The 15,882-nt window shown below is 33.6% G+C and overlaps 1 protein-coding gene across 9 annotated transcripts in view; it reads left to right on the plus strand.

Moving 5' to 3' along the window:
• Window positions 1-15,882, plus strand: part of Slob (Slowpoke binding protein) — an 82,026-nt gene that overhangs the window by 26,664 nt on the left and 39,480 nt on the right. For 3 of the 9 annotated variants that reach the window (XM_076419475.1, XM_076419477.1, XM_076419470.1), the window contains exons 1-3: window positions 2,090-2,307; window positions 5,969-6,438; window positions 14,912-15,097. In XM_076419475.1, the coding sequence (XP_076275590.1) occupies window positions 6,140-6,438; window positions 14,912-15,097 (485 nt within the window). In that variant the 5' untranslated portion in view covers window positions 2,090-2,307; window positions 5,969-6,139. Of the gene's footprint in view, window positions 1-2,089; window positions 2,308-5,968; window positions 6,439-14,911; window positions 15,098-15,882 lie in introns of those variants that run through there. The other 6 variants (XM_076419478.1, XM_076419473.1, XM_076419471.1 and 3 more) reach the window with 5 other exon arrangements.

The raw sequence follows: 15,882 nt of genomic DNA on the forward strand, positions 1-15,882 counted from the left end.
GAGTCCAGGTACATCCCATTCTTCGCAGGGCTTTCTTCCAAATAACCGATACATTTTTTGTATTTTAATTCGACTTGTTTTCTTTTTGATATGCTATTTTCAACGAAGCTTTAAGGTATTAAATAATAATAGTATTCATAATTATTGATACAAATTCTAGTAGTAATAGTAGTATGGTTGTACGTGAATTTAATATGCACTAATCTGATACTCTCGTTGATTTTTAATCTCCATGTCTGAGTCCACTAAATTATATTGTTACTTGCGTGTTGCAGTTTTCTAGTTGCTTCTTCGCTGTTTTTCCCCAATAGCAATTATCGCAGAATTATCAGGAAATGTAGCCACAGTATCATTTTCTATTTGGGATATGTCAGATATATAACGTAGGTAACTAATAAGATCCAAAAAGGTGTCTTGCGGCACGGCACGCCGCTTTATTTCTTTCATTGTTGAGCAAGCTTCTATTTGTTTAGCTCTAAACATTCTCTCTGAAATGTAAGAGTTTAAGATTTCAACGTATTGATTAGGTCAAATGTTATGGAGTACATGAGTTCATTATACCAGATCTTATCTAAGACTTGCCTTACATCCAAGAATATAACTGAGTTAATTCGTTAAATCTCTTCGTAGACTGTTTTGATAATGTCTGTGATTCATAAAACCAAACCATGATTGGTTTCAACCTATTTAAAAGGAGATTTTCAAGTAATTTCTATATTACCGGTAGTTGTGAAATTGGTCGATAAGATTTTACTTCATTTGGTGTTTTTTCGTGAATGCTGTATTAATTAAGTTAGTGAGTTTTATAATTGTCTTTCTTGGTAGATTTTTCAGTATATTTTAGTACATATCCGATTGTTAAGTCATTATTCATAATTACAATAACACTCAAACTTTATATATAACCATCAAGGATTGGTATGCTAAGTTTAGGCGTGGTGAAATGAGCACCGAAGACGGTAGCGGCGGACGCTCAAAATAGGTTGTTACCGACAAAAATATTTAAAAAATCACCAAAAAGATTTTGAATGCTCATAAATTTAAAGTGAATGAAATAGCAGATACTCTAAAGATACCAACTGAATGTGTACATCATATCATTCACGAATATTTGGGTATGAGAAAGCTCTGTGCAAAGGTTGATGATTCGGAGCAGTGCTTGAAAATGATCAAGCGTAATAAATCCGAGTTTTTGCGTCGATATGTGACAATGGATGAAACATGGTTCCATCATTTCACTCCGAAGTCCAATTGACAGTCATCCGACAACAGTCGGCTGGCAAGTTTATGGCGTCTGTATTTTGGGATGCGCATGGAATAATTTTTATTGACTACCTTGAAAAAGGAAGGACCATCAACAGCGACTATTACATTGGACCGTTTGAAGGAGGAAATCGCCGAAAAACGGCCGCATTTGAAGAAAAAGAAAGGGCTGCTTCACCAAGACAATATACCGTGTTAAAAATCTATGCATCGCTTTCTCATTCACCATACTGTCCAGATCTGGCTCCCAGGGACTATTTTCTTTTCTCCGATCTCAAAAGAATGTTCGCTGGGAAGAAATTTTCGTTGAATGAAGAGGTGATCGCCGAAACTGAGGCTTATTTTGAAGCAAAGGACAAATCGTACTATAAAAATGATATCGAAAAGTTGGAGGTTCGCTATAATTAGTGTATCACCCTTGAAGGGAATTATGTTGAACAAAAAAAAATTTTGCCAAAAAATGTGTTTTAGTATGATAGGCTGGACTTTTCAATTGACCTGTTAAAGGTATATTTCATATATATTTATATGATATATACAATGAAAAAACGAATATATTTGTTTGGTTTGTAATTAAATGTTCGAATAAAAAATCCAGGATTAAAAACCTCGTTATTAATTTAATTAACACGCCTACCCTGGTACTGAAATTCGTATCCGATTCCATTCGGATATTCTGAAGCCTTAAGTGCGTTTCAGCGCTTTATATTTCATCCGCAAAATCGGAACAGGACACAAATTAAATCATTGCTCGCCAAACAAGATTAAAGCCCTACAGATATCGGATTTCTTTGCCGGTCTGCGTTGAATCGAACTTACATTACATGCACGCTAATTTGACAATTCGTCACGAACGTGAGGCTCCATCAGACGCGCCGGTGTTGCTTCTTTTTCTTCGTTGTTGTTGTCGAGGAAATTCGGTGGCGAAGTGAATTAATGTGTAGGGGGAACACTCCCAAATGTGTATCGGAGTATTTATTAGCGGGGTCTACAGTTGTGGTGTTATTTTGGATCGTTAATATTTTATATTGCTTTATTTAACATGTGAGTCTCCGTGATAATGAATTAAGAGTGTTAATTAAAACATTTCTCTTTTATAAGATTTTTATATCTAAGATTTGTAGTTATTTAGAGATATTGCTATTAATTAAATTTAATTATTTATAAAAGCCTAATATACTTCATTAGATCAATATACTTTTGCATTTGCTTAAAATGAATATAAAAACCAATTTGTAAGATGCGAAGAATCATAAATTTTTGACGGTTAACATTAATAACAGGTTACATAGTTGTCACGTCATCATCATCAATCCATAGCCGGCATTCGGCAACTGTCGACCAATACGCTATTGTTGGTGCTGCAGAACTAAATTCTGGCTTTTGACAATGTAAGTCTCCTATGCTTTAGATCACTTATTCGATCAATGTCTTCTTCACAGCTGCTTGTTGAGTCCTGAACCCACCCAAAAAGTTGATTTGGCCGCAGAAGTTTATCAGGAATTCGTTCACCTTTAATTCGACAGATATGTCCCATTCATTGCAATCTGCGACTCTGACTTTTTGTTTCTCGACTGTGCTCTGATTGTTGCATTTTAAACCAGTCATATAGAGTCGTCAGTTTATGAATGTTTATCGAGACAGCAGATCTGCTCAGTTGCCTTCATCTCCAGCACCTTAATTGTCTTAAAAGGGATCTTTATAAAAGCTCAATAAACCCATCAATCATACAAATGTTTCAGGTATTCTATTTTGTTGTAATTTTTTTCGTAGCTTTCATTTTTCAGTTTCCATTTCCTCATTGGATATCTACAACGATTCTTTCTACTTATTTAATTGTTTGGCTGTTTCCAGGATTATGTTTAGTTGAATTTATCAAAAGAAAGTTGTTAAAATTTCATGATAATGTTTATGAATTCTGTTTAAGATTCATAAGTTTTTGACTTATTGTGTTAAGAGTGACACTACTGCTGTTATTTTCAAAACAATGGATCAGAAACAATTTGTGTTTTAATTTTACACTGCTTCCTGATGAGAAATTACTGTTAAAGTGAAGCAATAGTTTGAAAACTGTTATAGGGACTCCGCTCTATCAGAAGCAACAATAAAACGTTAGTTTGCTGACTTCAAACGTGGTCGTAGGGACCCCGATGATGCAGAACGCAGTGGACGTCTAAATGAGATGGTAACACCAGAAAACAACAAAAAATCTACAAAATCGTTTTGCATTATCTAAAAGTGACGTTGCGTGAGTTAGATAACATCGTAAAGATATCAAAAGAACGTGTAAGTTTTATATTGCATGAGCATTTGACTATGAGAAAACTCTGTTCGAAATAGGTTCCACGTTTGCTTACTGTTGACCAGAAACAACAACGTGTTGATGATTCTGAGCAGTGTTTGGCAATATTTAAATGTAGCATACCGGAATTTTTGCATTGATATGTGACAAAGGATGAAAGATGGATCCATCACTTTACTTCGCCATCAAAACGATCATCAACTGAGTGGACAGCAACTGCTGACAGGCCTATTTTGAGGCAAAAGATAAATCATTCTACAAAAGTAGTATTGAAATGTTAGAGCGGCGCTGGAGTGATTGTGTGGCTCTTGATGGAGATTACGTTGTTGAATAAAGCCAATTAAAAAAACGCTATTGTTACACCCGAGACTTTTCAGCCCACGTATTATATTTTCACTCAATTTCATAATCACTGGTATATAATCTGAAAGTAGGTTAAATTTTTCTTCGAATGTTATGTTTCTAACTATGAATAAATCTAACAAGTATGTGGTTTTATCTTGATCAATAGGCCAATAAGTTGGTTTTCTAGGTAACATGTGAAATGAAATGTGAAAATAGATTATTTTTATACAAAGATCTGCGCTGTTTCAAAATTTCCCACTATGACATTCAGCAGTTTCCACTTGTAAATCCAACTTAGTACTGTTCAACGTTTACGCAATAATCATTATGATTAACTTTTATCTGTCTATCTCAAATCTAACTCTTACTGTAACAATCACACCTACTTGGCGCATTTAAAAAAATCTGTCAGAAAATTGCAGCCATTAGTGAGTATTTCTTCCTAAACATATTAAAAAATTGGACGTTTTATTGATTACTTAAATGATTACTTAAATTTCACGATATTAAAGAAATTCTCAATTTTTACTTACTTATACACAACGTTAGTAATGCTTTTAATATTATAGTTTGAATAGTACTTGTATTAGATGGTAGCATATATTTTGATTACTCAGTGAAAAATAACCAGTTGGAGGGCCAATGATTAAGCTTTATTAGATTAAAACCCAGCTCAAACTCTCTAAACGTTTAAATAGGTTTAGATATGATATAGGATGGGAAAGATCCGTAACGAATTAAAATGGCTACAACACGAATTGTCTGAAAATATAATTTCGAAATGTTTCAACATCATTTTTTCGGCCCAGCGGTTGCTTGTCATTGCTTGTCACGCAAAAAAGTTCAAAGAACAAAACTATTACTGCAGGGTGACGCTACTTGAACAATTTTAATTCGCATTGTACCAAAAAATCAATTGATAGTGGGTAATATAAGCAAAATCACTTTCTTACATGATAACGCTTGGTCACATGTTGCAGAAGTTGTGAAAGGTACATTGTTGCAGTTTAGGCTTGTTTAGTTCTGTTAGTTATTGGTGTCGTGTCTTTAATTTTGCTCTATTTATTATCTTAGTTTTTTAGATCTTAAAAAATAATAATTAAGTAATCTTAAACGCCGCTGGGAAAAAAAATGGTTCCTGCAGAGAGTCTTTCTAGAGTTTTTTTGGTTTTGGTTTTTTTTTCATATAAGCATTGCACGCACATTAGAGTTGGAGTTGAGAGAAGTAAGTGCACAGAAAGTGAGTATGCATGGAAAATTCTATCGTACCCAAAATACTCACGCGACATAGTGCTTTTGGATTTTTGATTACCACTAGTTCAAATCAACGAAGCATGGCTGCGATGGCATGGCTCGCACCCGGTTTCAAATGATAAAGAAGTCAAAAAAATAGATCGCAGTCTAACATTACTCTTTCAACACGGTATCGTCATGTTACCAGAAAATTGGACAAAAATTGTAAGAAATATGGAAAATATTTTGATTAATATATATTATACAAATTTTTTTCAATATATGCCTTTTTAAAGTGTGTATATTATCAGAATATATGCAAACACCTAACTGTGTTACTTTCCTTAGTATTCCTTTATATCTCAGCTTATATTTATCTATTACTGAAATTATCATTATATCAATTTTAATTTAACTTTTGTATACCGTAATAATTTAAAATAAATTATAAACAGACTTGCATAGAATCTTTTATAACTGTATTACTTTTCTTAGTGTTCTTTTATATCTTAATTTACATTTATTTATTACTGAAACTATAGTTATAACAACTATAATTTAACTTTTATTCCATTTGAAATACTTATACAGTAACCATTAAAAAAAACAAGTACGATATTAATTCTGTAGCATAAAACAATATAAAACACACCCACATTAAATCCAATTACTACTTTACGTATATCCCTTTACATCAAGTAAATCTATTCATTAACGGGGGTTTGATCAATCTCCTTTGTTCGTGCATCATTCCATCGTAACACCCACAACGAGACTCCATTAAACTGCTATAATTACTCGAATCAATTTGTTAAACCAAATTAGGCTCTTTTAGTTCCGACATCCGTCTCTAGAAGTTTAATTAAACCGAACAAATAGACCCTCGTCCCTCCGTGGACGATACATTTCTTGTCGATCGATTAATCATTAATAAGCCGTTCAGTACTTCGATTCCAGATATTTATCGGCTGGATTTATCTAATCCGTGACATCGGGATGTTCAATTTGTATCAATCAATCAACAAACGCGATCAGGAAGAGCGCGAATCCTCGGTGATCGGTCACGATAGATGGTACCAGGAGCGTTCGCGTTCGAGTCTGAAACGAAAGAAAAGGGTGGCCAGGAGGGCGCAGAGCGTGGCCGAGTTTCCGGACAGTTCGGTTTCGGCGGCGATGAAACGGTCTGCGTTTCGACACAGGAGTCACAGCTCGGATCAGAAGAGTGACAGCGATGGAGGTAAAAGTAGCCCTTTGCCGGCAGAATCTTTTACCAGAATATTTTTCGGATCACGAAGGTGAGGAAGGTTGTACATGTTGTCGCATTGTTTTTAGATTTCAGTTTATGAAGCTTGATCTAATTTTTAATAAATTAATCAATCCTATATACTAGGTGTATTGGAAAGGCATTACTGGTTGCGCTAGACTTAAGTATTCATTGTTATGATTTGACATATGTCATTTTATTCTACTCACTTCAAGCATCAATGCTATATACACAGGGAAACAGAGATTTAACTTTATAGGAAATTTTGGGGAAATGTTTCGCGACATCCAACATCTAGATGTTGCAACTTATTACTTGTTTTAATCGCTATGCTTAAAGCCGCGACTGGATATGATTACTTCACTTCGTATCTATGGTGCGTTTATTATTTATTTGTTTCTGGTGCTATTTTCAGTATGCCTAACATAAGGAACGTGATCGTTCAGATTTTTATAACGTTTAGAGATTGAATTTTTACTTCATTAATGTATATAAGTTGGTAGTGTTTGGAATTCTGGTAGCTTGAGGAGAAGTGTTTAATGAGTTAATAGCCTGGCTACTAAATAGGCTGGGTCGTCTTGACGGCCGCTGGTTTGGGCGTTGGCTGGGTAGCTGTCTTAGTTAGCGGCTTGGTGGGCGCTGATCTGACGGCATTTCTGGAGGTTGATGGTTGCGAGTTGGCCTTGGCTCTCTGCTGGATGGGTTGGGTAGACGGCTTGGCAGCCGGCTTGGTTGCAGCTGCCTGTCTAGCCTTATTGACGGCCTTCGACAGCTGACTTGGTTGTGGCGGGGCGATGGGAACCCTCTTCCTCTTTCCCACCACGGTGAATCCATCATCCAGATCTTCATTTTCCAACGGTTGGGATGTGAGTTCATTTGGTGTCTCAGGAGGTTGATGTGGGTGGGTTTAGTAAGGGCGTCTTGTAGCAACATCCGCATTGCGGAGAGCTCGTCTCCTTGCTTTGTTAGCAATATTCGAAGTCGAGTAACCTCAATTTTGAGCTCGGCATTTTAATTTTTTAGATACTCGATGAGTTCAGGACCCATCATCCGGGCATCGTCAGGGCTATCATCGGCACATTTCTCGGTTGTTGGACGGCAACTTTCTGGAGGCTGTGATGGCTCTGGTGTGCAGAACGCCATTGCCCCATCAGTTGCGGGTAATTCTTGGAAGAGTAGGTAAGCTCGGAGGACCGGACAAGACCGTTCTCTTCGGAAGCTAGCACTGGAACTGATATAAGTTGGGAGCACAATAAGTAAAGTGTTGTATACACGGATGCACAGATAGTAAAGAAATGCAGAATCCAGTGCAGAATGCAGTTTTCCTTTGAAGAAATATTTGGATGTCTTTAAAAGATGGTTGATAATGTTAAAATCCCAAAATGGCAGGATTAAGTATCAAATAGTCATGTAAAATATTAAATATTTATTTTTTAATTTTAGAAATTAATGCCCTTCGTAAAGAAGCTATGCAAACGGCGACATACTTTTATTCTTGGAACAATTATTTAGTAGTTGCAAGTCTACTAAAATAACCGATAACTGAATGCAAAGCTTTTAAGAGAGGATTAACCGAAGTTCAATACACTAGGAATTTTTTGGCGCAAAGTGACTCACGACTTAAACAGTGCTTAAACTTTAATGCCGAAGTAAGAACAAATATGTTAAAATGCCATCAATTAAAAAATTAATAACTACCTTTAGAGGATTCCTTTAATTAAGGAAAAAAATATTCTAATTATCCGAATTAGAGCTCATGGATTCAGGAATATAGATCCTTCGGCTAATATTTTCATCTCATTACATTCCATACATAGAAATTGCAACTTCTAGCAACCGTATCTTCAATTCCAGATTTTCCTAAACGAGGCAAGGTAATATACAAGAAAATTGTTATATTAAACTGTTAAAACAGGTTAATTGAAATGTCCCCTGCCTGACACATAGATGGCGCTACTAGAATTAAATCCATATTTTTTTTAGTTAGTCCTAACCCTCAAAAGATTCGTGTATAAATTTGACAGCTGTCGGGTCATTAGTTTGTAAATTATAACATTTTGACTGAAGCAGCTTTCGTTATTATGAAAAAATTGATAAAAAGGAATTTCGCGTGTTGATAAAATATTGCTTTTTGAAAGGAAAAAATACAGTTGACTGTCCCAGGAAAATCAACTATCAAGGATTGATATGTTAAGTTTAGACGTGGTGAAATGAGCACCGAAGACGGTGAACGCAATGGACGTTCAAAAGACGGTTCAATGGACGTTGTTACGTACGAAAACATTTAAAAAATCCACAAAATAATTTTGCATGACCGTAAATTGAAATTGAATGAAATAGCAGACACTCTAAAGATATCAACTGAATTTGTACATCATATCATTCCCGAATATTTGGGTATGAGAAAGCTCTGTGCAAAGTGGGCGCCGCGCGAGCTCACTTTTAACTAAAAACAACTGCGACTTGATGATTCAGAGCAGTGTTTGAAGATGATCCAGGCGTAATAATCCCGAGTTTTTGCGTCGATATGTTACAATGGATGAAACATGTCTCCGTCATTTCACTCCGAACTCTAATCGACAGTCATCCGAGTGGACTGCACACGATGAACCCGTTCCAAAGCGTGGGAAAACGCAACAGTCGGCTGGCAAGTTTATGGCTTCTGTAATTTGAGATGCGTATGGAATAATTTTCACTGACTACATTGAAAAAGGAGGGACCATCAAATAGTTTTAAAAAATGTAAATTTAAAACCTTTTAATTTTACACTACATAATGATTTTCCAAATAGAATATTAAAAATAATAAGGTGCGCCATATATTTTTGGATAAAACAGTTAAACATTATTTTAACAAGACTCAAAGTTTGCTTTCTGTATAAGAAAACAAAAAAACAGAAGTCCTTAATTTAATAATTAAGGACTTCTGTTTAATATTAATAATAATAATAATAATAATTTAATATTTCCTATTAAATTGAAGGCACTACACAAACATGATAAGGGGAAAAGGCAAAAGAGATAATTTTGATTGCTCTATGTTTGGTGGGGCCAGAGCGGCGTGTTGTGTTACGAACTGTTAAAACGTGATTAATAATGATCGCTACTAACAACAAATGATCAATTTGAATTATCCATTGATCGGAAAATGTCCAGAATGGGCCTGAGGTCATGGTAAAGTGATTTTACAGCATGATAACGCGCCGTCTCATAAAGCAAAACCGGTCAAGGAAGCGTTGAAAGCACTTAGATGAGACATCTCACATCCGCCGTACCCTTCAGCCTTGCTCCGTCCTACTATCAACTTTTCGCATCAATGAGACACGCGCTTGCAGAGCAGTACTGGCTCGATGAATAGTTTTGCTCAAAGGACAAACAGTTTTTTTAGGATTTGTTTAAAAGTTTGATAAGTTGCCTAAAAGATGGGCAAGATGTATAGAATCAAATGGCTAGTACTTTGAATAAATACATTTTTCGATTTTCTTGAAAATTATGTAGTTATTATGTCCGAATGAGAATCGGTAGTGACTTTCCGGTTCACCTGATATATTATGCAGCAACCTGTGCAAACTTTTTTGGTGTTGATTAATTTAGTGACAACTTAAAATTTATAATTTTAGATACTTTTTATTGGAGCGTTTAATAACTTGTTCAATGTTTTTTTAAGAACACATTTTCTTAAAACATGTTACTGTTCATATTAGTATCATTTGAATTCATTATAGATATAGGTGCTAAAAGGCAAGTTTTTTAATTAACGTCACAATTTTTTAAGAAAACTTGGTTTTAGTATTAGTATTCTAAACATTCTAAAGATTCAAAAATTCATTGATTAATTAATTATACAGTAACATAATAATTAATAATATTAACAGCTTAAGTTGCCTCTAAACTAGGATAGTTAGTTCGATCATATCAAATCAGAAGATATTTGTACTAACCATAACACAATTCATCAGATACATTCTCATTATTTACTTTATTCCGACAAAGGTAGATCAGGTTCATATGTATTGCGTTCAGATAGATATTCAGAGAATATATTCAAAGATAATAGCGTTTTTCTGTTGCAACTTTAAAGTTTAAATAACTACTATTTTAGAAGTCAGAAACTGATAAGAAACTGAAACTAATACACAAAATGTGGATATGAGTAACTGATGTTATAGTTTTCGATTATTAGTAATTGTAAGCATATATAAACTCCACTAATAATTGATTCCTCCTGATTATCGTGACCATGTATTTAGCGTATTTGGATTTGGCTTTTTCCCTTGTACCTACGCCTTGTTTGTTCATTTTAGTTGGAGTTAGAAGAGAGTGTATAATTTTGTTTGTATATTTATTGGTGAATTTAACTTTATCTTGGCTTGTATCGCTGTCATTGTTATTATCTGATCCAGTCCTTACACTCTTTACAATGAATATCCTCCTCACAGACATAAATATGAACGTGCCAATATAGAGAAGAGTAATTAAATTGTGCTCTTCATCTTCTATCATCGCTTATTTAAAGAACTTGTTATTTAACTAATTTCTGTCTTTGCTATTTATTTGGTTACTATTTTCTAGTTTTACTTTGCTCTTCTTCACTTTTTCAACAGTTTTATTTCAGCGGTGAGGTTTTTATATTTTTATTTTATAACCCTAGACTGTTAATATAATCCCTGGTGGACCTGGTTTATTCAAAATTTGCCTTTTTCTGTAATGCTTACTGTTTCATTGTCTGTTATCACTTGTTGCTTGTTACTTGTTGTGCACAGATACTAAAACTTTCAATTTGGAGTGTTCATATGCTTTGGACTGTACACTACATGTTTTTCCTTCGAAACCAAACCAAACTATTAACTCTGGAAAACTTTCACTTAATTAGTTGTTCCCTTGTATAATTTCCTTAAAATAGAACAGGAAAAATGTGTAATAATCCCTTAAGCCAACACTTTAAAACTTGCACGACTATTTTTTGTGCGCCAGTACCTCAATTTTAATGATTTATTATCACTAGTAATAGTAAACATCAGTTAAACAAGAGGAAGAAAAAAAGGAAGTGAGAAATGAGTTGTTTGGTAGTCAGCTACTATTTATTTAACCTACTTGAATATATCTCGGAATGTGGAGTTATGAATTTGAGATTCTGATTATATTTCTATGCATTTTTAAATATGCGAGATCTACGATCGATGCGAGTTTTCCAGCAATCCGATACATAAAAAGTCACAAAAAATTTAAAACATGCCGTTTTTTCAACAATTTTTCCATTCTAACAGAGAGCCCCATTATATACATCATTAAAATGTTAATACACTGGGTAAGTTGGCGACTAAGATTTTCATGATAATGTAGCATCCTGGGCATCGTGAACTACACATATAAATTAATTATAACTCAATTAACAATTGAGAAAATATCCAGAATAGTAATTTTTTAATTATTAAACGTAACTTGATATCTGAAGTAATATTACTAATAAACATAATGCATAAAAAACCTCGAGTGTTTCGTTATGTCAAATATAAAAATGTTTAAAAGGAGTTGTGTGAGTATATAAAGTAGCAGTGAGTATATAAAAATAAATATATCATATACTAAAAATGAAAGTGGGATGTTATATATGATTTTTCCATATAGAACGGAAAAATGTTTCTAGAATGCTTTCAGGGAAATGATATAAAACTGAATTCCTGCATAAAAAGTTTTTGCAATATCGATATTTTTTATAGAAACACACATTAAAAAACAATAAATCTTATTAATAATTTATAGTACATATGGCTGATTTTAATTACAGCTGCAATAATGTAAACAACAAGAACATTCGTGATGTAATACCTCACTAATGCAGGTGTTGTTAGCTTTAATTGAGAAAATGCAGCCAGCTATAGAGAGAAATTTGCATTTAATAGTATTGATGTTGGTTACTAGACATGTTTCGATTAAATGAAATTATTTGTGCATAATTCTATTAAGAGCCTTGTTCAACATTATTGTTTGCTAAGATTGATTTTACTTTTTATACCCATGCTTTTTCATGTTATTGTAAACCCGAACAATCGTTCAGGAAATCTATAGATTCGAGACGCTATAAATATTTCGTGGAAACTTAAAATAGACCTTTAAAAAAACCTATATATAGAGAACATTAATACACGAAACTTATTGTTTATTTAATATCGATTGGGGGTAAGCAAGCAAAAGGTAGGGCAATGTCAGAGAAGAACAATTTAAATATGTATGCGCCAATCTTGTGAACTAGGCCATTCGTAGACCTTTATTTACTGTCGCGAATGATTAAACAAAATACTATTATATAATTTATACCTTAAATTTTATTTAATTAGAATTAAAAAATGCAACGAATTATAACGTTTGTTCTGATTACAACAATAAAATATTCCCAATAATGTTTTTTAACGTGTGTCCAGTTTAGATTTTAATATTTTTTTGATAAAAATTTATTTTTTGTGTCACGCGCCACGCCGTGATCGGCACTGAGGTAAAATATTATTGGCGATAGCCGCATTGTTGATTAGAAGGCATAATTTAATATATCATAACAAAATTATGTATATAATGGGAATGAATCAACTACTAAAATAAGGTAAAAAATATTCAGCTGTAAAACGAGAAAAAAATAACTAAATAAATGTTACAAACAAACAAATAAATTACAAACAAACAAAATATCTATTCAATTAAATTGAGAAGTCAATCGAAATAAATGAACGACCATAAGCTAATACAAATTTTTACTAAAACTCACAAAATAAATAAAAACCCTATTCAGATAAATCATAACAGGTCACTTATGACTAATTTTTCCGCAGTCTAAACAGTAACCATGATATCCAGGATATGCACTGCATACATAAATAGTGCCTTTTCTTTTTTTTGTCATTCATAATTTTTACATTGCTTCCTCATTATCTTTCCTGCTTTCTTCTCCTCTTGTGTTTTCAAAATATGTTCGCTGATAGCCGCTCTGGAAGTAGGTTTGGACGGAGCCTTTACTAACCTTTTTATGACGAACAAACGAAAGTCGTAAATTGGAATACGATTACCTATATATTTGTTGCAAAGTTAGGGCACGTTTCATATTTATTTTTCCACTTTTAGGACGATAAGGCCCCGACATATCGATATTATTTCCCATCATACGCAATTCTATAATACATATTAATCAAAAGGGAAAAATTGAAACCAAGCACATAAATAACTCACTTATAGTCTTCAAATACTGCCTGTACAACCGTACGGGCACACTGATAATGCCAAATTAAATACAGGGCTTAGAAAGACCACCGCACATCTAACGCGCTGGAGCGTAATCGGCGTCCAATGAAAGCATCACGTGTTAAAGTGGAATTTTCGACAATCATTACTTTTGCTACTTAATCTGAAGAAATCTGCTATTGAGACCATTCAAACAGATTTTGTAACTTATAATAATGTTGCTCAGCCATATCCCAATAGTCAGTTTTCTTTTCGATTTAAAAGGGATAATTTTGATGTCACTGACCACTTGGAGAACCAAAACAGTTCGAATACAATAATCTGCAGGCCTTATTGAATAAAACTCAGCTCAAACTTTCAAAGAATGTTCAGATACCAGATATATAGTTGAATCAACAGGCGTTTACAAACGAGAAAGATCCAAAAACAGGAAAAATGGCTATTAAACACTTTGACTGAATATATTATTGACATGGATTATTTCATAAAGTGCTATGCATATGGTGGGATCAATAAGGTGTAGTTTATAACGAGCTGTTAAACTAAATGAAACAAGTTCTGCCATACCGAACGTACCACACCACACATTGTGCAATGATATATGTGCGAAAATTATTCGATGATTGGGTAGCTACCAAACTAATATCGCTCTTTCAACACGGTACCACCATGTTGCCAGAAATACGGAATAAAGTTATTAAAAAGAACGAATATATTGTAATTAATATACATTTTACACATTTCTCTTAATAAATAAAGCAGAAAATGTATTTGGCTTAAAAATTAAACAATTACTCCATAGAACAACTAGACAACTATAGAAAATAAATAAGGCATTTTTTGGAGTTTATTTATACTTAAATGTTACAAAGTTCATTATAGAAGATTATTTGAAGTTGTTAGACAATTTTGATATCAGCAAATTTTGATTTCAGCAGAAAGGTAACGCTGTTAGATTTTTTATACAGATATGTAAAGGATCTGAGTTGCTTTAAAGATTCACATATAATTGATGTACTGTACTATTTTGAATCCCTTACCCTTAACATTTTACTTATATGCGATTGGAACTCAGAACTACTTCAGATATACTACATCTAAAGAAAAAGGTAATAAGATTACAGTCCTTTAGAGAACATGTAGGCGAAAGAAGCGAACGAAATTTGAAACTTTTCATCAGAAACTTTTTGCTGTACGTAGTAATTCGAATCTAATGTTCTGCTCCTAGGATGTTTTTTCGGTTTGATTGATCGAACGATTTTGCTTTGGTTTCAGACAATCGAGTCAATCAAAATACGAATATAGTGCCGTCAAGACTGACACTGGAAACGAGAAGTTCAGGCCCGACACCAAGGTTCGTAATGGCACGTTCCTGACCATCAAGAGAAATTTAGAAGATAGTGAGCGCTACGAACTGAAATTACAACTTGGCGATATCGGATACCGACCTGATAAAAATTGGTAAGTTCATTCTTATCTTTCGTTCGATTCGCACACCCTCCTGAAATTCGTAAATGATAAAACGATCCAAGGTCTATTGAAAAAGGTCTATATTACTCTTAAGAACCCGACCTATTTAGGATGGGTAACAAGATGTGTTTATAGAAAGGTGTAAAAGTAAATTTAAATTTAAAAGTTAAATAAAAAAAGTAAAGTTAAATTTTTATAATATATTGTCGTTGTTGTAGATATATTTTAAGGTCATACCGTTTGCTTAGCGGGGTATTCTAGTTGAGATTGAGCATTAATTTTAAGTATTTTTTCAAGTGAAATTAAAAAAAAATTAACAACTTAGTAGGTGTTTTATATTTATTAATGTTTAAAGAAAACATAAAAGAAACAAAAGTGAAAAAATTAAAAATCCAAAAGATTACAGGCTGATAAAGTGGAAGGGTCTTAATATTTGTGATTGTCCTAGGCTGGATAAGACCGGATGTCTTCTGGGATGATTCCAGGACCGTGGTTCGGAGCCCACGTTAAACAGTTGGTTCACTCCAGATAAACCCTCGTTGGTAACAAGGAGACAATAATATATTTAAAAAAAGTCAAACGTTTTCTTCGCTAAATGCTGTTTTCCGGCTGTTTTAAAAAATAGTTAAAATCAATATTTTATTACAGTTTTATTTTGATAAAGAAGGCTCACGTCAAATTTCAAATAAATTGGTTCTGTAGAAATTGAGATATCATGTCATCCGTCTAGGAAAAAGTGGTTTCGAGAAAATGGGGTTTAAAATTTCATATATGGA

The sequence above is a fragment of the Rhynchophorus ferrugineus genome, unplaced genomic scaffold (genome assembly GCF_030347505.1).
Source record: "Rhynchophorus ferrugineus isolate W39M unplaced genomic scaffold, kcgeb_rfMv2 rfM1, whole genome shotgun sequence".
Classification (NCBI taxonomy): Eukaryota; Metazoa; Arthropoda; class Insecta; order Coleoptera; family Curculionidae; genus Rhynchophorus; species Rhynchophorus ferrugineus.